General features: G+C 52.5%; 1 protein-coding gene across 7 annotated transcripts; it reads left to right on the top strand.

The window, feature by feature from the left end:
• Nucleotides 1–395: 395 nt before the first annotated feature.
• On the top strand, nucleotides 396–18,518 carry NCOA5 (nuclear receptor coactivator 5). Of its 7 annotated transcripts, XM_068416055.1 has the most exons (11): nucleotides 450–480; nucleotides 3,577–3,609; nucleotides 3,782–3,968; nucleotides 4,490–4,597; nucleotides 8,555–8,621; nucleotides 12,168–12,509; nucleotides 12,768–12,883; nucleotides 13,013–13,139; nucleotides 13,629–13,828; nucleotides 15,793–16,116; nucleotides 16,543–18,518. In XM_068416055.1, the coding sequence occupies exons 3-11, from the start codon at nucleotides 3,806–3,808 to the stop codon at nucleotides 17,196–17,198; spliced, it is 2,103 nt and encodes a 700-aa protein (XP_068272156.1). In that variant the 5' UTR covers nucleotides 450–480; nucleotides 3,577–3,609; nucleotides 3,782–3,805; the 3' UTR covers nucleotides 17,199–18,518. The 7 variants fall into 7 exon arrangements, with proteins under 7 accessions (XP_068272155.1, XP_068272162.1, XP_068272157.1 ...); XM_068416054.1 differs by lacking the exon at nucleotides 3,577–3,609 and having other exon boundaries at nucleotides 396–480; XM_068416056.1 differs by lacking the exons at nucleotides 3,577–3,609; nucleotides 3,782–3,968; nucleotides 4,490–4,597 and having other exon boundaries at nucleotides 426–480.
• Nucleotides 18,519–23,534: the final 5,016 nt, after the last annotated feature.

Consider the following 23,534-nt stretch of genomic DNA (forward strand, 5'->3'; position numbering starts at 1 on the left):
CGGGGCCCGGGGGCGCAAGGCCGCTTGCAGCGCCGCAGCCGCGGAGCCCGGCGCTGGGCGGGGGAGCGGCGGCACCGGCGGGGCCCCGCCCGGCCCGGCCCGATCCCGATCCCGATCCCGATCCCGATCCCGATCCCGATCCCGATCCCGGCCCCGCCCCGCCGCCCCTCGCGGGGTCCGGTGGCGCCACCCAGCGGCCTCGCCCCGCCACCCTCCGCGGGACTTCAAGTCCCGGCCTGCCTTGCGGCGGCGGCGGCTCGCGGGGCACGCCGGGAGCCAGGCAAGGCGCGCGCCCCGCGCCGGCCCTGCCTCGGCACGCATGGCGGCGCGGGTGCGTCAGCGCGCCGCGCCGTAAAGCGCGAGGCACCGCCCCCCCCCGCCGCGCTCCCCTCCGCTTTGCGACGGCGCCGCGCGGCAGAGGCCGTTGGCGCCTTTGTCCTGGCGGGCGGCGGCCTGGCGCGGAGCGGGCCCGGCGCGGCGGTGAGTCTGCGGGCGGCGGGGCCCCGCGGCTGCGGGCGGCCTCACGCGGGGCGCGCGGGGGACAGGCGTACCGCGGCGAACCCCGCGGGGGGCCGAGTCCTGCCCGGCCGCCGCGCCGGGCGGGCCCGGGCCGGGCGGGCCCTGCGGCCTGCGGGCGGGCCGCGCCTCCGCCTCACCGCCCGCCGCGCCCGGGAAGCAGCAGCGGGGAGCGCGGCTCGCTGGAGCCCCTCCGCTCCCCCGCGGGGCCGGCCGGTACGGGGGTAACGCCCCTGGAAAAGCGCCTTTTCCCCAGGCGAGGTGTGCGGGCGGCGGGCGGTGTGTCCGTGGCTGTCGCGGAGGAGCCTGTGGCGTGTGCGGGGAGCGCAGCCCCGGGCGCACCTGCCGTGAGGGCCGCGGCCGCTCGTGAAGCGCCAGGCGCGCAGTTTTCCCCGCCGCTGCCTGAGAGCGGTGGAGGCGCTGGCCGGCGCGGGGAGGAGGGCCCGGGCCGCTGCGCCCTGAGGAGCCTGGTGGCGTTCTCCAGCAGCAGCGGGCCCTCGGGGAGGAAGGCGGAGGTGTTCCCCGTGCTAACGTTTTCCTCGTGGGCGGCTCTGCCCGCTGTCCCGGGCGCGGAGCACCAGGGCGGGTGGTGCTGGGCCCTCCCGGCCCCGGCCTGGCGTGCGGGGGCCGGCTGCCGGCGGGGCTTGGCTCCGAGGCGCCGAGAGCCGCCAGCCGAGCCGGGTGCGGAGCTCGCAGCCCCTCAGCACCGCTCCTCTCTCCGGGGGCTGGCTGTGTTGTTTCTGCATTGCCCAGGAACTTCTTGCAGACTCCGGCGTAATGGTTCACTGGTGTCAGATCAGTTTCAATACCCCACTCCAGCTGTGTCGTGCTTTCTGAAGTTGTAGCACTATTAATAAATAACTTCGATGTTAAATATAAGATTTTTAGGGAAATGTGGCTTTAATTAACTTCCAGAGGATGTGCTGGCACATGGGCTGACACGGGCTGTCCTGCTGCAGTAACCTGCTCAGCCTGGCGATCGGTTTCTGCACGGGGGCAAATGGCATCTTTAAGCTGCCCAGGTGCGTAGTTGGCCCCTCTGGCTGCACTTGTAGAAAAAGACTTAATGTGGAAATTAGTTGTTCACCTGGTGTAGCATGCCTAAAGCTGGGACAACGTTCATTTATTCTGGTCTCATGATTCCTAAATGGCCCTTAACTATGTAATCTGCCAACTAGGAAATAGTAAGAGGCAGTAAATGCTCTTATGTGAAAGTTCGCTGGTAAATCAACCCGACTGAGTGTTGGGGATTTATTGGTTTGTTTTGGAAGTGACCTGCAAGTGGAAAAGCTGCTCCCTGTTTTTCTTCAAACGGAAAGCTCTCGCACCCTCTTCCCCAGCCCCACTACTATCCCCACCCTTAAGAAAAAGGGAATTTCTTACTGCTTTTTATCCTGAAAGTGAAACGTCCCCCCAGCAGCAGCTATGGCTCTTGTTGATGCCTCTTGACTGTGTGTGTACGTGACGTCCCAGACCATCCGCACAGGCTGTGCCGCCTCAGCAGCGGCTCCCAGTCCCCATCCCTGCCGGCCCCCGGAGCCCAGCTGGATCCAGCTTGGATGTCACCCTGCTCCAGATGGGAACTTGGACTAGAGGGGTCTTCCCACATTTTATAGCCACTTAATCATTTGGGGAGAATTTTGAAAACTTCTTTCCCCTCGACTGATGAGAACTTGAGCTGCAAAGTAGAATAGAAGAGAAATCCAGTGCTTCCATACAGAAAAATGGGACAAGATTTGGTACTTCTCATGGGGAAGGTAGAACTCTGTGTATGGACAAACTCACAGGAGAACTGAGGCAAATATGGTAGAATAAATGACTTTTTTGTTTAATTTTTGTTTCAGTGTTGGGTTTTTTGGTCCTCTTCCCTGTTCTGTCAGTTCAGTTCATTTTAAAAAGTTTATTAGGCTGGGAGGCATTCTCTGCCTCCTGTCCCTGCAGGAGAAACGGAGGAGAAAAGTAATATGAATGTAAAGTTGATTGACCTTTTTAAAAAAAAACACCAAAATTTTATGTGTCAGATCTGGAGTAGATGTATTTTTCGTGCCAGTTGTGTTGCAAAAATTTTTATGTAAACCCATTTTTCATTTATGGACATTTGACTTGTTTATTTAGAGACTACTTTTAAATTGCAATGAATATAGGTTCCTGTTAGGGAGTTGTTGTAGGCATCTCATGATTAACAGCAGAAGTTTCTGTTGATGTACTCGATTTCATCAAGTTTTTTGCATGTTATAAACAGAAAATCCCATCCAGCATTCCTACAGATAAACGTTTAGGAAGTATGCCAACTTTCTTAAATAGTTTTTGAACTTTAAAGTTCATCTTGAAAGTTCCAGTGTGTTTCACTTATTTAAGCTTTACCTAATGGTCACTGCTAAACCAGAGAGCATGAATCCCGGCTAGGGTTTGGGGGGGTTTTTTGCTGGCTTGGTAGCGTTTGTTATGTTGGGTTTTTTGTTTGTTGGGGTTTTTTTTGCTGTGATTCTTTGGGTGAGTTTGTGCAGTGAATGCTGCTGACTGCTCCAGCTTTGTCTGCAGTAGTGTGGGCTAAGGAAGGGTGCTTTTGCCATCCTGGGGGAGATGAGGTAGCGGTACAGCAGTGACGTGGGGGTGCTTGAATTCCCAGCTGTGGACCCGCCTTCTGTGGGAGCTGACATCCTGGTGGGGACAGGGATGTGCTGTTTAGTAGGGGTATGAACGAGAAACTGTGTTTTCTGGCATTGGAAACTGAAGATTTCGTATTTAGTAAAGTGATCTGTGTGTGGTCACTTAAGAGCAGTTAAACAGAACTTCTGGTGTCTCATTCAAAGCCTGTATTGAAGTATTTGGGTCCTGTTATGCAATGTTGCGATGAGTGTTTCCTTTCTGCTTATTAAAATATTGCATAAATTTCAACACTTCTTACCAGTGGACTGAAGAAATAGATATGACAGCAATGGGTGTTTGAAAAGCTTAAAGTTAAGACGTTTTAGTGGAAAATGAGTTTTATTTGTATCTTAGTTTGGAGTTAAACCATTAAAACTTATCTGTAAAATGATTAGGATTACTCCCTTTCAGCATTGCAGAAAAGCTCCACCGAAGCGCTGCGGTGTACGTTTTGCCTTGGTATCCCTTGTGTTAAGATTTCTCTGGAGTGAAGCTTGCGTCAAGCAGACCCGGTTGGCTTCTAGTCTGCAAAGCTGTTAAGTTTAATCTTGTTCCAGTTTAATTTTAATGTCGTGGATTGAAATTATATGCATGGCCGTTTTTCTTTTTTGCGAAGAGTTGGATTTGGAACCAAAGCAAAATGGCTCGAGGACGCAAGAGCAATAGCATCAAACAGAGCGACTTCACTAACAGCACCCATCCTCAGGATTTAGAGAGAAGACTTTTTGTCGGCAATTTGCCCACAGACCACATGACTCGTGAAGAGATGGAAGAGATATTTTCAAAATATGGCAAAATCAGGGGTTAGTATATTATCTTATGCCTTTTTGTGGCTGGGAATTCAGTGAGAAATATAACTTTCATGTTTGTCAAATGGTATTTGATGGTGATGAGAGGAGTGACTAATGTTGTTCCTAAAAAGTGAACCTTTTAATGATAATTTTTGCTGAAAAAGTGGTTCCTTCAGCACAGCTGAGACGTAATGTGTATATATCAGCTGTGTTTCAGCTTTTGGGGTTGCGGTGTGATGTTACAATACCCTTTCAAGTGACTTTGTAGTCTCTTAGTCAAATCTTGGTCACTTCGTGGGCTGTATTTTGGTCACTGCCTTGTCAGAAGGGAGTTGATCTACGAAATACATCTCAGAGTCTTTAAGCTCTGCATTTTGATCCTGGTGGATCTGGCTTTCCCAGGACACTTGCGTAGTCGTTCCTGGGTAGATCCCCTGTGCTGGTTCACCTGGTGGGGTTGTGTGATGGCCTGGGTGCGGGTCGGTGCTGTCCCTTAGTTGTAACCGGTCTTGCCCTGCTGTTAACTTTTCCAGCCCTCAGCATGTACCATGGCTATGGGTTCGTGCAGTATGACCGTCTAGAAGATGTCCAGGCCGCTCTGGACGGTGAGAAGGGCCGCCTTTATAAAGGGTATAGATTAGGTAAGGAAAACTGCTCCGTGCTCTCTACTGACCCCAGCATGCGTTCTGGTAGAAAGAGTGCTTCGTTTTAAAGCTCTCTGCAAAGATCGCTCTGTGAAACTTGCCTGGCGTTAGTCTGAAATCACTGTTACTGGGTGTGTGTTTGCCTTGGGTTATTTGCTCTAAGTGCTGTGTGGTCCATCTGCAGTGTTTTCTCTTGCTACCAAGGTCTCACTATGAACTGATTTTCACGTGTCAGTATTCCAAAAGCTCTATTACCCCATGTGAGAAACTGTTCAACATGTAAGCCCTGGAAAGCGGTCGTCGAAACCTCACGCACATAGTTTTAAAAACATTTGTAAACCAGCACTGGGCTTCATCTTGACAGGTTCAGAGGAACTGGTCACAGCACTTAGTGGCTTCTTGGATAAGTAATCCTCACTTGGATTTTTTGGCACATGTGAAATCAGTCTGTAAGTAGCGCTATAAATACTAGGTGCTTGAAAAAGGCCATTTTCCTAAAGATGAAAATAATTCTGCTACATATGCTGGGAGCAAACTTAAACAGAAATGAATGGTTGGAAATCTAAGAGTAATCTATTAAATGCAAGCAAAAAAATTGCTTTTGAAGTAAGCCTGTGCTAATTTGAAGAAAAAACAGTTTGACTTAGAAAGGAATGAAAGGAGCAATAAATAACTTGTGAGAAGGTGTGTGTACAGTAACAGATACGAGCCTGAAGATGGAAATGGAGGCAAATAGACAAGGAGGGTAAAAGGATCCAGGAAGAAATTGTGGCCAGCATTGTCCAAGTCTAGAAGCTTAAACAGGAGTAACTGTGTCTGCTAAGGTGTAACTGTCTGGAAATGATAAAATTTCTAACTGGGAAGGATGACCTAGTCTTCAGGTAATGTTTCTGCTGTCTATTTTTGAAGAGGCAGAAGGTGTTTTTAATATAATTTCCATTTCAGTAGCAAAATAAAAAAGGTAAAACAGCAGCCACCAAAACGAGACCTCTCCAGAAAATTAAATCTAACGTCTCTGGGGCTCAGTTAAATGACGACCTGCCTGGGCTGTTAATGTTGGTTTTCCACAAACCCTGGAAAACTAGGGAGTTTCCAGGGACCTGGCAGAGCGCTGCGGGTGTGCCAGTAGGCAGCGTAGGTGGGATGAGCCTGGCATCAGCTCCTGATAACAGAGAGATTCTTTCACCTGGCACTCACTGAGAAGGGAATTAATTAATGCCAATCAAAATGAATCCAGTCAAACTAACTTATTCTTATGATACTGCAAGTTTTATGGCTGAAAGTAGCAGTGTTGATGTAAAAGACTTCTGTAAGATGTTTGATTTGATTAAGAAACTAGAATAATTAAGAACAGCATAGGGTTAAATGGATTTCAAATGAGTCTCAGTGTAATGTAGGTGGAATTGCTCAGTGCTTTGAGGGGTGTTCTGGAAAAATTTATTCCTGGCCATACAGTGCTTTTGTAAGTGGTTTGGAAAGAAAAAACAATCATGTTTTAAGAAGTGAATGAAATAATGAAGATTCAATCACTGATGGTGAAATGACCTGGACTTCTTCCCAAGCTGGATGCAGGTGGACCTGAGCTTTCCGTAAAGCCAAGAGGGGAAGATCTGCCCCCAGCCAGACTGCAGTTGTCACCCTTAGCTGTACACACACACGCTTGTCAGTAGGGAGGCCTTGGTGGGGTTGTGCTGTGTGCGGTTCTGGTATGCCTGGTGCACAAAGGATAATGCTAAATTGCAGGAGCCTCAGAAAAAGCTGAAGGCTTAAAGAGTTGAAGAACAAGCCCTAGCAAAAGCCTCAAGATAAAGGAGTGATGTGACCTGTCTGTTACAGACAGACCTGGAGATAAGTTTTAATCTAGTAGGCATAGGCTTGACAAGTCCTCAAATGGAAATAAATAGTTCTCTGTAACAGCCAAGTAATTTACTTCTGGAATAACTTATTGGAGCTTTGGTGGTTTCTGTGCTCTGAAGACTTTTAAATTGGAATTGGATGTTTTGCTAAAAGATAAGCTCTAGTTCAGTGCCACTGCTGCACTTGAGCTAGGAATGTGATTCAAGAAACTCTTGTCACTTGTGTTTATTCAGAAGGTCACGCTGTATGATTACAGTGGCCCTGTCATCTCAAAATCCTACAGAAGACTTTTTTTTTTTCCTTCTCTCGGAAGTTTTGTCAATGTTCAAATATTTAACCTGTAAATGCTGTTGGCATTAAATAAAATGTTATTAAACCTGTTCATTTTGCACAACAGAAGGATCCCTGTCAAAGGTGTTTTTTCTTCTAGTAAAATATTTTTGTTCAGATTTAAATACTTTTTTTTATTTGAAAGAAATGTATGGTATTGAGTGTAAAAATCATAATAGGTTTCTGCAATGGCATATTAAAACAGAAAATAAAAACAATCTTAAACCAAAGAAAGCAGATAGTGTCTTGCTTAAAGATAACCCTTGGCTTTAAAGGGAAAAAAAATTCTCAGCGAAAAAATAAATGCAAGGAGAACAGTTGCTTCAGTTATACAATCTGAGTATTAGATATAATTGCTAATGACACAAGAAGGTAAAAGGCTTTGGGAGAGTTTAACTCCGGTGTTGCGTTACACTAATACTTCCACAGACGCATAGAAGTGTTTTCAGATCTTTAATGAGTAAAACTATGGAGGGAATAAATGTCCATCAAATTTAGTTTGTGACAGTAGACAGTGCAGCTGTATTTGATCCTGGAGAGACTGCTCTGTGGTCCTGTGAACGTTGTTACGCCACATTTGCAGTTAATGTGTGGATTGCGCTTGCCTCTCTCCCCCGGCAAAGAGAACACGCTGCATCTTGATTGACAAGAACAGCCAAAAATTAGAACTAATCCCTTAATTCTAATTTCAGTCTTGAAGGTAATTAAGGATAGTTTGGGAACTTACAGAAGATGTTAAGACTGAGTCTGCCTGAAGACATTGTGGCATGTTTATTCTCTTGCAAGAGCTTTGAAAATAGTTAATGTAAATAACTAATGGGAAATGTTAATTGTAGGTTCTCGGGGAGCAGATAGGACCTAGGTTTGGTTTGTTCTTTTCCTTAAAAGGCCCTCAGAGTTAGACATCCAAAGTCACTTCTGTTCTTGCCCCCTCCAGTACGTTATTTCCTCTTCAGTCAGCTGTTACGGAAGGCTTTGTTTCTCCACAGTGGAACAGTACGGGCCCCTGCCAGTTCTGGGCAACTTCACTTTTTCTGGTTGAGACTCTGTTTCTTCAGCTCTCTTACTTCTTTGTGTTTCACTTCATGGTGTTTTTCATGGAGGTGCTCAGAAGCCAACCAATTTTCAAATTTCTGATCTGTTGCATCAGTTTGCATCGTGTTAACGGTGGTGTTTTGAACGCACCGTGTTGACTTCATTAGGAGCTTGTGCTTCAGGCTCCGTGGATCCCGTTCCCTCAGTGGTGGAGGCTGTACAACTTAACGCTGCAGCCGTCCCTTGGAAAGCAGTTGCACGTGCCACTGAGAACCCTTGGATTATTTTCAACAAGGGTAGCAGCATGCTCCATTGAACAGGACTGGCTGTGAACGTAAGACTGTGCTGGCCATCAGCTTCCTTTCTTGGAGGTTTTCAGACTCTGCTTTTTCTCCTAGAGTCCATGAGTCGCTTTCTGCTCGCTCATAGACTGCAGAAGAAAGAGGTTCTCTTATGGAACGAAGAGTCTGGATGTAGGCCTGAACATAAAGGTTAAAACTGCACCCAAGCTGTCCACCCTATTTGGAAGTCAGAGAAATCCATGAAAATTTCATTACATTGTACTATCTAAACTTAATAAAAAATTGTCAAAGTGACAATGTCTCTCTGCTGAATGGGTTTTCTTGCACCACCTGGGTGTTGTTGAGCTTAAGTTGCTTTCATTTGAATTGTGCTGATGATCTTTTTGTTTGTTTCATAGCATTGAACAGATGGGTTGATTATTCTTTACAGATATTAAAAAAGCAGTGGAAAGAAGAAATATGAATAAGGCTTCATCAAGGTCCAGTCCGGCACGAAGGTAAAGTACCTGGACACAGTGAGTTATCCTAGGAAGGTCAGGCTTGTTGGGCGTGAGCCCAGCGGCCTGTGCTAAATGTCTGTCTCTCTTCCCTCCTGCCACCTCCCCAGTCAAACGGAGACGCTCAAGCGAGACAGTCGGGACGTGGCCGCTCCACCTCTAAGAGCCCTTCTGGCGCTGACACCTCAGGAGGCACGAGGGAAACCTCGTGTCTGCTGCTGTTACTACAGCTGAGCGTTGTGTTTTGCAGCACAGGTTGTAAGAGACTTGTGAGGAAGAGTACACTTGGTGTTTGCTCCTGCCTCAAGTACCAGAGAAGCCGAGGCATATCCAGAGAACGCCGAGGGGCTGTAGCATTCCCAGTGCCGTGCTGCAGAGGACTTCAGGATCTTGCCTCTTCCCATGTCAAAAGCTTCCAGTGCTCAAATGAGACTGGAAAAGAACGCGTGAGCGATGCACAAGACAGAGCAAACATCTCTAGTGCACTGTCCTGTCTGCGTGTGTGCTTGTGTTGTCAGTACTGGAACCAGTCCCCTTCTCTGTGGTTGGTGATGCCTCCCTGCCAGCTTCTCCTGGCTTCCCGCCCCTCGGCAGGCACGGTGCGTGCAGCTCCTGCACGTCCTCTGCGTGTGAAGTCACAGGCAAGCGGAGCAGACGCGGACTGTCCTGTCACAGGAACATGACCTCGGTTTCCTTTCCATGGCATCACTAGGAGCGCACAAAGACGTGGCGTGGTTATGATGTGGTATCAGGCGTGCATCCTCTATGTCTGTACTGCAAAGCTTTCCACACAAAGGAGTGTTGCTTGTTGGACTTGAAGGTGATCAAGCTCTTGCGTGTCTGGTGTGCTTTCCTAACTTGATCTGTTAAATTACCAAAAATGAGGAAAAAGTGCAACTAGCAAGACACCTACGCCCAAAAGAACAGAGAATGAGTAGCTGCAGTTCTTGGCATCATCTCGGTGTTCTGTGTGTGCTGCACTTACCCTGCACAGGGCCCAATGCTCGTGCAGAGACCAGCGCGTGGGCATTGCCCGGGACGTGCTTCAGGCACACGGCTGGCGGTTCCTGTTACAGCTGCAGCGAGCCTTGGGCCTGGGCAGCGTCAGGCGTGCCAAGTGCTGGCTGAGGACCCCAAGAATGCTGCATGAACATGAGCAGCAGCCACTGATGGCACATCTTTGGCCTCAGTGGCACCACAGGCACATCACGCCGAAGGCGCTGGGCAGCACTGCGGGTGTGAGAGGCAGGCACCTATGCCATGAGCGTTGGTCCTCGGACCACGTTGCAGAGGGTCAAGCAGCAGGCCCTGATGCCATGGGCATTGGGGCCTGTGTCATCCTGTGCGTACGCAAGAGCAGATGCCCGTGTCGTGGGCCCGAGGGAGCACTGGAGGTGTGTGAGCCGTGGGCGCTGGGCTGTGGATGGACTACCACCACGGCTGTCGAAGACTTTGGTGCCGCCGTGACGGGCACTGGATTCCAGCTGGCACTGCAGACACCGTGGCCATCCCGTGTCACTAGCACCAGGTCCAAAGCAGCACCGTGGGCACGGGTGGCAATGAGGTCCTGGGCATCGAGTCCTGGGCACGGCTGCGGGCGCACTGACAGCGGACGGTGGACTCTGGCCACGCTGCGGGCGTTAACGACGGCTGCTGGTGCCGGGGTGCAGAGTCCCACGCTGTGCTGCAGGCGGTGCCGGGCCGGCGGTGCTGAGCCCCGAGCAGAGGCGGGCAGCGGTGCTGAGGCTGCAGAAGCTGGACCGTGGAAGCAGAAGGCCGCTGTGCCTTCGTGCTGCTGCCTCTCGTCGCAGCAGGGCAGCGATGCAGGTGCGAGAGCAGAGGGGACCCGCGCCACGTCTGTGCTGCTGTTGCAGTTCTGCGTTGTTCGTTCCGGATCTCTTTGTCTCTGCAGATCATGAATGTGGCCGGCTCTGGTCACCCCCGCTCCAGCTGGAATAAATGTCATATGCCAAACACTTACACTGCATCTGGCTGTTTTGCTGTGTAGTCTTACAGCTACGGAAAGACCAGTTACTCAATATTCGTTAGAGCAAACCAGAAGTTTCTGCTGAGCTTCTGCCATCGTCCATTGTAGGCTGGGGAAGGGGGCGATGAGGTGTCTCTCTCGTGGGATGTGGTTTCAATACAGATCACAAACAAAAAGCGGATTTGTACGTCCAAGAGGCTGAGGGAGTTTATACCTGTTTGTGTGCAAACACAGTGTTTCTTTTACAGGAGGAAGCTGTATGTGCTCTTGGTGGCAACTCTGTAGTTTGTCCCAAGATCTGTTTTGTATCTAACATAAAATTAGAGAATGCCCGTGCTCCTGTGCATCCCCCAGCACAGCTGGGTGTCTCACCACCACAGTCTGTGCACAGACTCTGCACATCAGTCTCGTTACTGTCTGCTCTACCTGACACTGAACTTGGGCACATCTGACTCGCTGCTCCCACTGTTCTCTCCAGGTGACTCCTACGTGAACGCACTGTAATGGAAGCAGACTTATGTTCTGCTTATCTTTCATAAACTAGATTAGGCTGGTAGAGGACTCTCAAAGTCTGTCAAGTTTAGGAAATAAAAACATTCAAAAAGCTGGGTTGTTCCAATGGTTTTCAATATCTTGGGGAAAGAACACTGCAAACACATGAAGCTCAGTAGTTTCTCTGCAAGACTTTTCTATGGTTGGCTTAGCCTACAGTGAAGTCATGTTTTTTCCTGGAAAACAAAATATAACCTGGGAAAAAAACCTACTGTTTTGGGAAAAGATGAAGACTGGAACGTTATTCTTCCTTGCCTCCGAAGACAACGCAGTGCAAAGTCTGAATGAGATGGCTCATTCAGAGGTGACAGAGAAGCCTGTTGCTGCTGAGGATGCTGCGCTGGTTGGGTTTAGTACCCTCTTAATACGGGGCGTCGCAAATGTAACACTGGCTTCCTACGGAAACTATCGCTTCCCATCAGGACACGGCGGTGGCTGTCACTGCGTTCTGCTAGCAGCACAAACCCAACCACAACGTGGAACCCACAGTGTCTTTGGTCACAGCAAGCTCCTTTTTTAATCGTATGCTGGTAACAAATTACTTCAGGTATTCTGCTGTCGTTGACTAGTGAATTTAATGGATCCCTTGAATGCTCCTGGCTATTGCATATTTGTGGGTATTAGGCTACAGCACCTTGAATTCTTCCGAAGAATTTGCAAAAACATGTTTGATACATGATCCATGACTGACATTGGAGGCCGGAGGCCTTGAGGTGGTGGTTTCTGAGGTGCCTGTTCACTTCTTCCACAGGTGCTCTACACTTTTAGTGATGCTCCATTAAGGAGCTTTCTGGGTCTTGTTTGGCTACGATAAACGTTGGAATTAAGAAGCTTCTACAGGCTGCCTGAACAGAGAGGTGTTTTGGGTAATTCTTGCTGTTGTGGGATAGGAGGGAGGATTCAGCTGCTGAGAGAAGGGTCGCTTTGGCACCTCAGGTAAGAGATCTAGGTGTGACAGTACGTGTGTCGTTAGCAGTCTGACGGGATGTCCCTGGTGTTTTCCTCAGAGAGCCGTATGTCTACGGGGAAGGCCGAGATGCCAGGCGCGACCGCTCCCCTCTGCGGGGGAGCCCGCGGAGAGACCCCAGAGACGGCAGGGATGGTAGGAACGGGCGAGATTCCAGAGACATTCGAGCCAGAGACATGCGTGATGCCAGAGACCACAGGGACCTGCGAGACCCACGGGATATCAGGGATCCAAGAGACTTGCGGGACCCTCGTGATGTTAGAGATCTGCGTGACCCACGGGAGCCGCTGTATGAGCGGTACAGGGATCCTCGGGATATGAGAAATCCACGAGATGTGAGGGATCCACGGGATATGAGGGACCCTCGGGACCCTTTGTACAGGTAATTGCTGTGGGATTGTATTTGCCAACGTGGTTTTATGGCGTTCCTGCCTCAATGGCTGCGCTGGATTGAGTGGTGTCAGGCATTTAAGGAAGTTGCTCTGGCTGGGGATGGCTGGGTGTCTGCTTTGTGTCTTGTGGGGAGTGGGTGGTTCAGGAGCTAAACTTGAGGAAGGTCTGCGTGTGATGCATTGGCCAAAGCTGCTGCCTGAGGTGGTGTTGCAGCATGGAAACCCTTGCTTTCCTGCAAATGTTGCAGACGAGATGAAGCTTATGACCGTTACCTTCGCCTTGAAGACTACTACCGGCGGAAGGATGACGCTTACTACGACCGTTACAAAGAGCATTTTGATAGAGCACCAGTGAGTTCAGAAGGTGAGTACCTGTGGTGTTTTAATGGGCAGATTCATGTCCTCTGGAGATGCCTGCAGTGCCGAGGGCCTTGTGTTCTGTGACCCTCCGAGCAGGGCCGAAGGGCATCATTTGTTCCGTCCCTGCTTTCAGACCGCCTGAAGCGCGAGGAGCGGCACCGAGAGGAGCTGTACCGTCAGTACTATGAGGAAATCAAGAGGCGTTTTGATGCAGAGAGACCTGTGGATTGTTCTGTGATAGTGGTGAATAAACAGACAAAGTAAGGAAACAGTTATGACCGATTTTATTATTGCATGGTAGAAGAAAATGGAATTAAACTTAGTCCTGCTGTGAGGCTGTTTGTCTTACAGGTTGCTCTTGAGGAATGTGGCGTTAGAGCCCTCAGAAAGCCACAGCTCCTGTTGCTGTTCTGGGCATATATGTTGATGAGATGGAGAAATGTTTTGTCTTGTTCTTTACTTTTATATGTAAACAAATTTATAATAGTGTAAATCAAACACTGTTTCTCAGCTAAGCTAAGGCTTGATTTGTAATTTATTTCAGTTAAACTGAAATGACTGATTCAGATCAAAATAAGGGCTTTTATGTTATTGTAATGAGATTGCTTTAATACTGTCCTGTTAAACATTGTGAAGTTTGGCAAGCCATCAGGAAAGCAGATCTGAGATGACGGCGAGGGTGAATGTGCCAGGGTTTCTGTTTCTGCGTGTGACTGACTTTAAACTCTGCTGGCTTCGCTTTGTGGTAGGGAGTACGCGGAGTCAGTGGGGCGGAAGGTGCGGGACCTGGGCATGGTGGTGGACCTGATCTTCCTCAACACAGAGATGTCACTGACGCAAGCCCTGGACGACGTGAGCAGAGGAGGGTCTCCTTTTGCCATTGTCATCACCGAGCAGCACCAAGTTCACCGCTCTTGCACCGTTAACATCATGTTTGGCACCCCACAAGGTACCGAGGTCTCAGGAGGCTGCGTGGCTGCTCTGAGCCACCCAAAGCGCTGCGTTAGAACGCGTTCTTTGGAGCAGAACCACAGAGGACAAAGTTCATCCTTGCTGTGACACAAGTAGTTATTGATGACTTGACACCATGTCATAAATGTGAATATCATTATTTACAAGCTTCCATTATACTTTATTTGTCCCTTCCCAAAAGGACTGTCTGATTTCTGCCAAGAGGGAATCTCAGATGCATCCTTAGCGCCCAGCATCACCAGCCTTGGCATCTTAGGGCCTGTCATGAACCCCACCTCTAGAAAAGACTGCATTGTCTTGGTAGATTTCTGAGTAATACCAGTCCAGCCTCAGTTTATCACTTTTTGCTCTCAGAGAGCATGTTTGGAATGTGACAAATTACAGGACAGATTTTAAAACCAAATGTAATTTAAGGAAAACAGAACAAGGGTAGTGTATTTGGTCAAGGTAAAAATCTGATTGTGAAACTGAGAAGAGCTATAAAAAGAGAGAACTATAAAGTGATTGGGTATATGTGCTCCACCTTTTTAGTGCCATTTACACTTGTTGCATCACTTTCCACCTCAGAGTGTGATTTGGTTGCTGTGAGGGTGGGTGTAGGTATTAAAAAAACGTCGTGTCAGAATGTGATCTCGGAAAGCAGCCTGTTGCTCTGATCACACGCCTGTTTGCATACTGTTTACACAGGTGGCTTGTCTGACCCCAGTTGGGCCTTCAAAGGTTATTTCTCCCTTATTGTGTTCTCAGGTAATGTTTTGTGAGGTTCACCTGCGAGAGTGAACTTCTGAACGCAGTCGCTGACTGAAGAAGCCTGGTTTCTTTTGACATTGGATGCAGACGTGATAGGAGGGCTCTCTGATTTCTTGCAGAAATACAGCTCACGCACACTGTCACTGGGCTTTCCATTGCCCTTGGTGGTCACTCTTAACTCCTTTGGTTTAACACCCATCCTGCCGCCAAACCTCCTCCTCTTTACTGAGTCTAACGGTGTGTCAGATCTGATAAGAACCCCAGTCATTAGCTCATCCACAGCTCTTCCTAGAGATTAAATACACTCACTTGAACCGCACGTGGCCACCGTTCCATTCACCTTAGTTTCAGGGAACTCTCCCACAACTTGTGCAAAGCGTAAAGTTAAAATGAACCCAGTTTCCTGTTAGGAGGGAAAGGGTGGCAGGATTTGATGTACTGCAGGTGTGGAAAGTGCCCAGAGCTTTGGGCACTTTTTGGAAGGTAAAGGCTCTTTTGAGCTCCCTTAAATCTGTGTTCAGGGGAGTGTTTGCCTGTGCGCTTTGTGAGGTGGAAATGACCTCAGAAACTTCAAAAGACAACCACAAAAAAAAAATGTTGGAATTGACCATTATTTGTTGTATTATAGAAGATCTTGATTGCATTGCCCCAGAGTAGTGAACATCAGCAGCGATGGGACATGGAGCCAGTGCTTCTTTCCTCCCTGTCTCCTGCACATGCACAAACCACATTAAGGCATCGGCAGTACAGAACCAAAACGTATTCCCATTGCTGTCCTCTGGGGAGTTTTAGCAGCCTTCAGAGGGCAACTTTTGGATCTGTCCAAGACTTTAGCAGTAGAATGGCTGGAACTGCCTCCTCTTAGAGCATGGAGAATTTATGTGAGAGGTAGAGGGAGCTGCTCTCCCGTTCAGTCGGGTGAGAGGCAAGACAGACATCTCTTGGGCTGGTATGATACCAGGGCCCTCAGCTATGGAAGAAAAGGACAGCCTTGCTGGGTGCTAGCTGTGAGCCTTCTCTTGGTGTAGGAAATTGAGCTGTTACTGTGTGCCCAGGGAGCTTCCCAGGTCTACGCTGGCGATCCCGAGGCGGTGCCCGCCTGCTGGGTGAGGTGTGCTGGGGTGCGTGAGGCCAGGCGCCTCCCGTCAGCGTCGCTTGGGTTTACTTAGAACGTTTCTTTTCCTCGTGCAGAACACCGCAACATGCCCCAGGCTGATGCCATGGTGCTGGTGGCAAGGAATTACGAGCGCTACAAAACAGAGTCACGGGAGAAGGAGCGCGAGGAGATCGCCCGGCAGGCGGCCAAGATGGCAGACGAAGCGGTGCTGCAGGAGCGGGAGCGCCCGCCGCCCGCGGAGGAGGGGGGCAGGGGGGGTCACCCTCCGGCCATCCAGACTCTCTTGAACCTGCTGGCAGACAATCGCTATCTAACTGCTGAGGAGACTGATAAAGTAATTAATTACTTGAGAGAGCGGAAGGAGCGGTTACTGAGGGGAAGCACTGATTCTCTGCAGGGTGAGTTTCTCAGCCCCAGACAGCACCATTACTGCTGCGGTTTGTGGGCCCTCTGGGCTGGGACCCAAAACCAGTCCTGGGGTTGCAGAGCAGTCCTAGTGCCGTAACTTCCTCACACAGCACCTCATTTTACTGAGATGGATGTGTCCTTGGGAGTCCTGAGACGATTCAGATCTTTCATGTGAAAGGACTCTTACACTGGATTCTCTCAGGGGAACCACGGGGCTGCCATAAGTGCTTTGGCTGCTACACGGAGGGCAGCAGTTCTGCCGAGTGGTTTGGGTTCACCAGAGCTGTGCAGCTCTCCTGCTCGGAGGATGGGTATTTATTGATGCTTGTGTCTTTGGTAGCTGTTGCACTAGGTTTCTGTAGGTGCCCCTTCGAGGGTATTTGCAGAGCTTTAACCCTCTTCCCTTGCTTTCCCAGCATCCATGTCAAGACAGTCTTTGGGGGCACCTTCGGGATCATCTCTGGGCAGTCAGTCCAGCCTTCCAAGCTCTCAGGCTCATCAGGGTTCACAGCCTCTGGTCTCTGCTCCTTCTGTCCCAGTGTCCTCTTCTAATCCTCAGCAGGAGCTTCAAGCAAAAATCCTCAGTCTCTTCAACAGCGGGGCGGCAGCGGCAGTAGCTGCTGTAGCAAACAGCAGCTCTGCAGCCCCTGCGGGCACTTCGGGCAGCACTCCGAACCAGAACTTTGCTAACATGGCCAGCGGTCAGGCCCGGTCAGCGCAGATGGGTGCTGGAAATTTAAACCAGGCTCAGCAGAGATTGCAGACTCCCGGCACGCAGATTCCTGCTCTCCAGGGCCCTTCAAGAAACGCAGGTCCAAGACCCGGCGCTCCTCCACAAGCTCAGTCGCTCTATGGTCAGCACCAAAATCGCCTCCCTGCACCTGGCAACGTCCCTGCTCAAAGGCCGCTGTCTTCTGGTATCAACTTTGACAACCCCAGTGTGCAGAAGGCCTTGGACACCCTTATCCAGAGTGGTCCTGCACTCTCCCACCTAGTGAGCCAAACCGTGGCCCAGGGGCGAACGGGGTCCTCAGCCCAGCAACCTATGGGTTCCTACCAGCGACACTATTAAAGCTGAGCTGTCAGGCCCCTTCCCCTTCCCTTCGCCATTCCATACCTAGAGCTGTTCAAAGAGTCCCCTGTCCTTGGCACGGGACACGCGCCCCTGGATGTGCATGTCCTCTCCGCTTTGGGGAGAGCGTACCCCCGGCGGCCCTGCTGCTGGCTGTTAGCGCTGCCCCTCCTCACCGTGGTCTGGTTAGCAGTGTCGGGAGAAGTGTGCTCTGTTCGTTCAGCGGCGGGACGCGCTAAGAGCCGCTTTGGGTTATCGGTTGTTCTGTCTGGTCCCAGAAGCTGCTGCAGTGACAGTCCTGCATTGTCCTCACTCCCAGTGGCTGGTGCATCTCCACGTTGCGGTGCAGTCTGGTCTTGCTGGATGGTCTTAGTGTAGTTCTGGGTCAGTGGTGAGGAAATGAAACGGGACTGAACAGAGCGGTGCCCTGCCTGGGCCTTCTCGGAGACCTGCCTTGGTGGAATGGGCACTGTTTTTCTCTGGATTTTTTTATTTCATGTTTTTCAATGGTTTATAAGCCAGGTGGAAAGTACAGTGGTAGCACTAGCAGCTGCACTCACGAAGCACATGCCTGACCACCGCTCAGTAACCCAGGACTGTGCAGCCGGACGGTCGCGTCCTGGCAGAGGGGGGCAGAGACACGCTCCTCACCCGGCCCCGCTCACGGGAGGTGGCAGCTTTGGTCCGAGTGCTCTGGCGGGTCTGAAACGCGAGAGCTTCCAGCCAGGGCAGGGATTTCAAATGCTCTGTCAGTTTTCCCACACAAAGTAGTCAGTGTTAAGATCAATCTGTTAAGTTTGGCGTATAAATTTCCTTTTCTTATAACCTTTGGGACGGTTGGTTGCTGTAGCCCAACAGCCCAGCTGCAGCCACGCTGCTGTGCTGCTGGCCCTGCCTTGGGAGTACCTGCAGCCAGTTACCGGGGGGGAATGTCCGCTCCATGGCACTGTTGGTGGGTGTTCTGTCCAGCCAAGGTGGAGGGGCAGTGCCAAGATGCAATACCATAATTTTATACATTTTTTCAACACTTCGGTAGCTGCAGCGGATGGTTGGGTGCAAAATTGGGCAGTGGTTCTTCACCGTGTTTTTAATCAGTAACATACTTTGATACCAGAACACAAAACATTTCTAAACTGTGTGGTCCTCCCCATCACGGCCTTCTGAGAGTCTGGAGGCTTCCTGCAGAGGACCGAAGGGAGCTCAGAACGCGGTGTTCTTGGAGCAGAGGGTTTTCTTTGTCCCAGGTGGTTTGTGTTGTAGCGGTTTTTTTTCCTCTCTCTGTGCTGTTAACAAGAGGACGTTACTTTTTAATAAAAAAAAGCAGGAAAAACGTTTTGTTGCATTTTTGACTCTTGACAGCTTGAGTCCTGCTGGAATGCAGTATTGCACTGCGCCTGCCATCGCTCTCCTCCACACAGGCTGTGCCAGGCGCTGCCCAGCGCTGGGTGCTCAGCGGAGAGCGTATGAACCTCACTGTGAGTGGTGTCTGTCTTGGTTTGTAACGCTGTGGTTTCAAAGTGCCTCACAGACACTCACTCTTGCACAGTGGACTTGGGCGATCCGGGGCAGAGCAGCCCCCGCGCCCATCGAGGGGCCCGCGCCGGGGCAGGGGCTGGCGTGAGAGGACCTGCCCCCAGGTCCTGCCGCTGCTGCTGCTCGGTGCACGGCTGCTGCGTGACCTTGGGGCTGTGAGTCCCCGTGCGCTCAGCACTGGCTGCCTTGGCTTCGTGCTGCCGCCACTGCACAACCTGGGACTGGGTGGAAGCTGCTGCCTCTCCTCCCCCAGTCTCTTTGTTAGCTCCCTTTCTCCATCTCCACACCCCGCAGACGGGTAGAGCGTCTTTGCTGGGGTGATCAGAAATCTGTGTGAGCTTGGACACGGGAACTGCGGCCCTTGGGAGAGGCTGTTCCTCTCCTGGTGTTTTGCCTCCCCTGCCTCCTGCTGCTCCCTGTCGCGGCTCGCTCCTGGTGATGGAAATGGTAGAAGCCAAGTGCAAAATCGCTGCAGAGACCCTGGAAGCAAGTGAAAACTCCCCGTGCAAGTAGTGAAGGGTGTAATAAAATCATTTATTGCATTTTGTGCAGACAGGAGTCTAGAAAAATGAGTACAGTTAAAGCAGTAAAGCATTAACAGGGAGCATTCAACAGCCGAGGAGCCACTCCTCCATTAATACCTGCACAGAGAACACGGGGGCTGTACTGAGGCGGCCTAATGCACGATACTGAAACACAGAAATTAAATGCAAGCCTAATACTTTTTTTTTTTTTTTTTTGGTTTGCAACCTGTTTTATTTACAAGGTTTTAAACTTAATTGCATTGCTCTGCACAGAGATTCTCTAGAACACAAAGCATACTAGGTCACTACATGTCTATTGAAATATTGCACTCGAATAAAAGTCACTTGAATGGACGTAGAACATCTAGCTACAGTGATTAAAAGATTATCGAATGAGCTGACTTTGTGATAACATTCATAACAAATATATTGCACATGTAGCACAGAAAGTGTAACCAGCAGCTCTCAGACCTTCGGCTCTTTCTGCTGGTTTTTAGTCCTGCTACACAGAGGAGGGTCTTGACTCTTCTAGTGCAATTACCCTTGTACCCTTCTCGTCCTTCCTCTCGTCCAGCCACGGACCGATGCTGACCCGGGCTGGACGCTGCCTGCACCTCCTGCCAGTGCTGCCTCGCGGCCGGTGCTGCACGGTGGCTGTGGCACGAGCCACCTCCTGCTGCTGCCGCGCACCGACGGGGACGGGGCAGCTCAGCGCGCCCGCAGCAGGGCCCTGGGTACATGCTGGCACCGGCCCCGCGTGCTCTCCCCACCCTGCATCCCACGTCCCGGCGGGGCACGGCTGCCCAGCGCTGCTCGGGACAGCAGCCTGCCCGCGGAACGAACTCGGGGGTCAAGACCTTCCTGTCTGGAACAAAAACCGAACCGTGCCTGCGCATGTGCCGAGGAGGGACTTGCATGTCTACCAGAGGAGGACACTGTCTTCACCACGGTGGAACGGCGGAAGGGTGCTCCATGGGGAAACCGAACACTCACAGAGGCCGAGCGTGCAGGGCTGGGTTTGTAAACTAACATGCAGCGCTGTCTGCTAAGAGTGGCCCTCTCCAGCCGACAGCGAGCGGGCGCTCGCTGCAGGAACCAGCACCTTCCTTGCCACAGCCAGAGTCTGCCTGGCGGGGTGTTGAGGCAGCCCGCGCTCTGCCTGGCGCTGTGCCCCTGCTCTTGCTGGGGGATGAGGAAGGGGAACGCCTTGTTTCAGCGGTAGCGATGGAAAGGTCTCGCCCTCCCGCTCCCTGGGGGAGCTGGGACCGTGGCTTTGCCGTGGGGGTTGAAGTGCCGAGGGGAATGGGACCCGCTGGTGATGGGGAGGCAGCGAAGCAAACCTCGGGGTGGAGGAGCAGGGCAACAGCCGAGCTGTGATTAGAGGGTGCCCGCAGGGAGGGGGTGGCATCTTTGGAAGAGGCAGAGCAGCTGGCAAGCGTTCTAGGCCCAACAAGCGTTGTGCTAGCACATGAGATGAGTGGGCAGGTTGCTCTGCGTGCCTCTCCCGTTGCTGCAGAAGTGCCTCAAATAATTTTTGGGAGGCTGAAAACAGCACGTGAGCTTGGGTGTGGTGGTGTAGAACTAGCTCCTAGGGGCAGAGCAGCTACACACGGGCAAATCCTGGTTCCTGTGAGGCTGCACTTTCCAAAACTAAAGGAACTTTTCACTTGCAGGTACCTGCCTCCTCTTCCAGCAGCTCCCGAGCGGCTGAAGCAGTGGCAGGACCAGGGAGTGCTGCCCTGTGCGTCTGCACCGTTCACCACCCTGGAGCTCCTGCACTGAAACCAGGTCTCAGCGCACCCTGATGGTCACCTCCTGTGAACACTGAACTCCCCGCACCCTGGGGACTAGTGTCCACACCAGAGTCTGCAACTGACCGGTGCAGACAGCTGAGCTACCGCGGCAGAACGTCTGGCTGTGGCTGGGGCTGCTGCTGGAGAGGAGGGAGGCACTTTGGAGTGATGGAAATGCAGGAGCAAGGTATGAGCAGGCACAGATGTGCAGCTGGGGCTTGGTTTTGGTCTGGGAGTGTGTCCAAGTAGTATCTTAAAGCAAAAAAAAAAAAAAAAAAAACCACTATCAAAAAAACCCACCCAAGTAGCTTTGGTGTGGACCTGGAGGAGCAGAGGAGCTCTGCAGAGGGAGCGGGGGCTGGAGTTGTCCAGCGCAGAGGGAGGTTCCTGCCCTCAGCAAGCAGGAGCCGAGGGCGGCAGCAGGGACGGGTGGGCAGGGGCTGGATGCTGGGACCAGCTGTGCCGGGCTGGAGGTGGCCGCTGCTGGGCCACCCATGGGGACACCGCTTGTGCTGCCCCGGCTGGGAGGCTGCTGGAGCGTGGGGCGGCATTGGGGAGCGGCTGGGGGGCCGAGGACGCGAGCGCAGGGGCTCAGCTCTGTCCGGGGGACAAAGCGCTGCCGCTCAGGGCCAGGCTGGTGCGAGGCAGCCGGCACGGCCGGAGAGGGCGACTCGTAGCAGGCTGCACTTCGAGTGGAAGCTCAAATCTGCTGAGAAACAAGTTCAGAAAAGTCCGTGACTTCTTTTCCCTGAAAACTCTTAAGAACTAAATTGAGAAGAGAATGAACCTGTGACCTGGCCCTTTCCCAGGGGCTGCCGGCGGCCGGGGGGGCCGCAGCCTTTGCCACCACACGGTGCGGCGATGGGCGCCCGTTGGTGCGGAGCGGCCTGGCTCGGCTCTCGGTCCCCACGGCCTGGTGCTAGCAGAGCCCTGCCTCTCTCAGAATAGATATAGATCTCTATATATAGACTTCATCTGGCTCTATTAACATAAATATGATCACTTTAAAAATACACGTACTGTATTATGTACACTATGTACAGGGGGCCAGGGCGGGCGCCCCGGCTGCCCTCGGCACCGCGTCCTGCAACTGTTCACATTTGTTAAAAGCTCCTCAGTTTCTCTGGCAGGAGAGATGCCGAGGGGGACACAATGGGACGGGGGCGACCTTGCAGCTGCTGCCAAAGGTAAGAGGTGTTTGAGCTGCCCACGTGGCTGCCCAGAGGGGCCGGTGCTTGGGCCGCCCTGGCCAGCCGGGGAGGGAGCGCGGCGATGCCAGGGGGGTGGTGGGACCCTACAGCCGCCCCTCGCTGCGGGGCCTGGCCCTGTCGGACCAGGCAAACAAACCTTGCATATGTTAAAGCTCACCCCGATCCAGACTCTCCGACACCCCACGGCAGCGGCTGCGCCTGCCTGGGGCCGGGGCTGGGTTAGCAGCGAAGTCCCGGGGAGCGGCGGGGGGCACAGCAGGGTGGGGGGGGCGGACCTGGACGCATGTGCAAGTGCTGGGACCAGCCGGGCTGGCCGGTGCCAGGGGCTTGAGGGTGCCCCCCGGTGCCATGTGGCAGGGGGACGGGACCCCTCTGCGCCCAGGCCAACGCAGGTGCTGGTGCCTCGGGGGGGGTCGCGGCACCCACACAGCTCCAGCGGCCAGAGAGCGACTCCAGCTCTCGCTGCGCACGGTGGGGGCCTCTGCTCGGCTCCATGCTGCGACCACTGCACGAGCCCCAGGAGAGCACCAGGGCAGAGCGAGCCTGGAGTCAGTGGGGAGGGGGACAGGGAGCACTCCCACCCACCCCAGGCCAGGGCTCATGCTGTCATGGGATTGCTGCGGCCTCCCCTGCCGCTGCCCCCCCACCCTCTGCCCCCTCCAAACCATCATGTTGCATCTCCACAAGCTTGGCCCGTGGCCTCCAGAGCCGGCCGGCGCCGAGGCAGCAGCGAGGTGGGGCCGTCCGGGCCCATCCTGGCGAGGGGTGCTGGGGGGCAGGAGGCAGCCCCGGGCACTGCTGGAGGTGGGGAGAGGAGCGTCCGGCGAGGGAAGCGTGCTGGTGGCCTCTCTCTTCTCCCGGTGCCTCCGTGGGGAGGCCGGGCACAGGCGGTCATGGGGCACAGCGCATCCAGCCAAGCTCCACGCAGGGGTAGCGGCATGGTGGGGTCCGGCACAGCCACCCTCCTGCCCAGCCAGGGGCTGCAGGCAGCGGTCCTGGGGCTGGCGGCGGCAGCGCCGGTCTCTGGTGCTCAGTCCGCGGTACAGAGTTTGTATTTATATATAAACAAGACAGCAGTGCTGTGGGGTGCAATGAGGAACAGCTGCTCTGGTGCTGGATGCTCCCGGAAGATCTGGTGCTGCAGTTCGAGTGGAGAGATCAGGGGCACGGCCGAAGCCAGGGCAGCTTCTGCGCGCCGCCGCTGTCCGGCCTCCCCTCCTCGGGCCCCGCGCGGGGCTCGCAGCGGGCAGACCAACCTCTCTTGCGCGCCGGGTT

Source organism: Nyctibius grandis, chromosome 19 (assembly GCF_013368605.1).
Source record: "Nyctibius grandis isolate bNycGra1 chromosome 19, bNycGra1.pri, whole genome shotgun sequence".
Classification (NCBI taxonomy): Eukaryota; Metazoa; Chordata; class Aves; order Nyctibiiformes; family Nyctibiidae; genus Nyctibius; species Nyctibius grandis.

Coding starts and splice junctions, on each gene's coding strand:
- NCOA5 (XM_068416054.1), top strand. CDS start 3,806: ATGGCTCGAGGACGCAAGAGCAATAGCATCAAACAGAGCGACTTCACT. Junction 12,510..12,767: donor CCTCGGGACCCTTTGTACAG/GTAATTGCTGTG, acceptor CAAATGTTGCAG/ACGAGATGAAGCTTATGACC. Junction 12,884..13,012: donor AGCACCAGTGAGTTCAGAAG/GTGAGTACCTGT, acceptor CCCTGCTTTCAG/ACCGCCTGAAGCGCGAGGAG.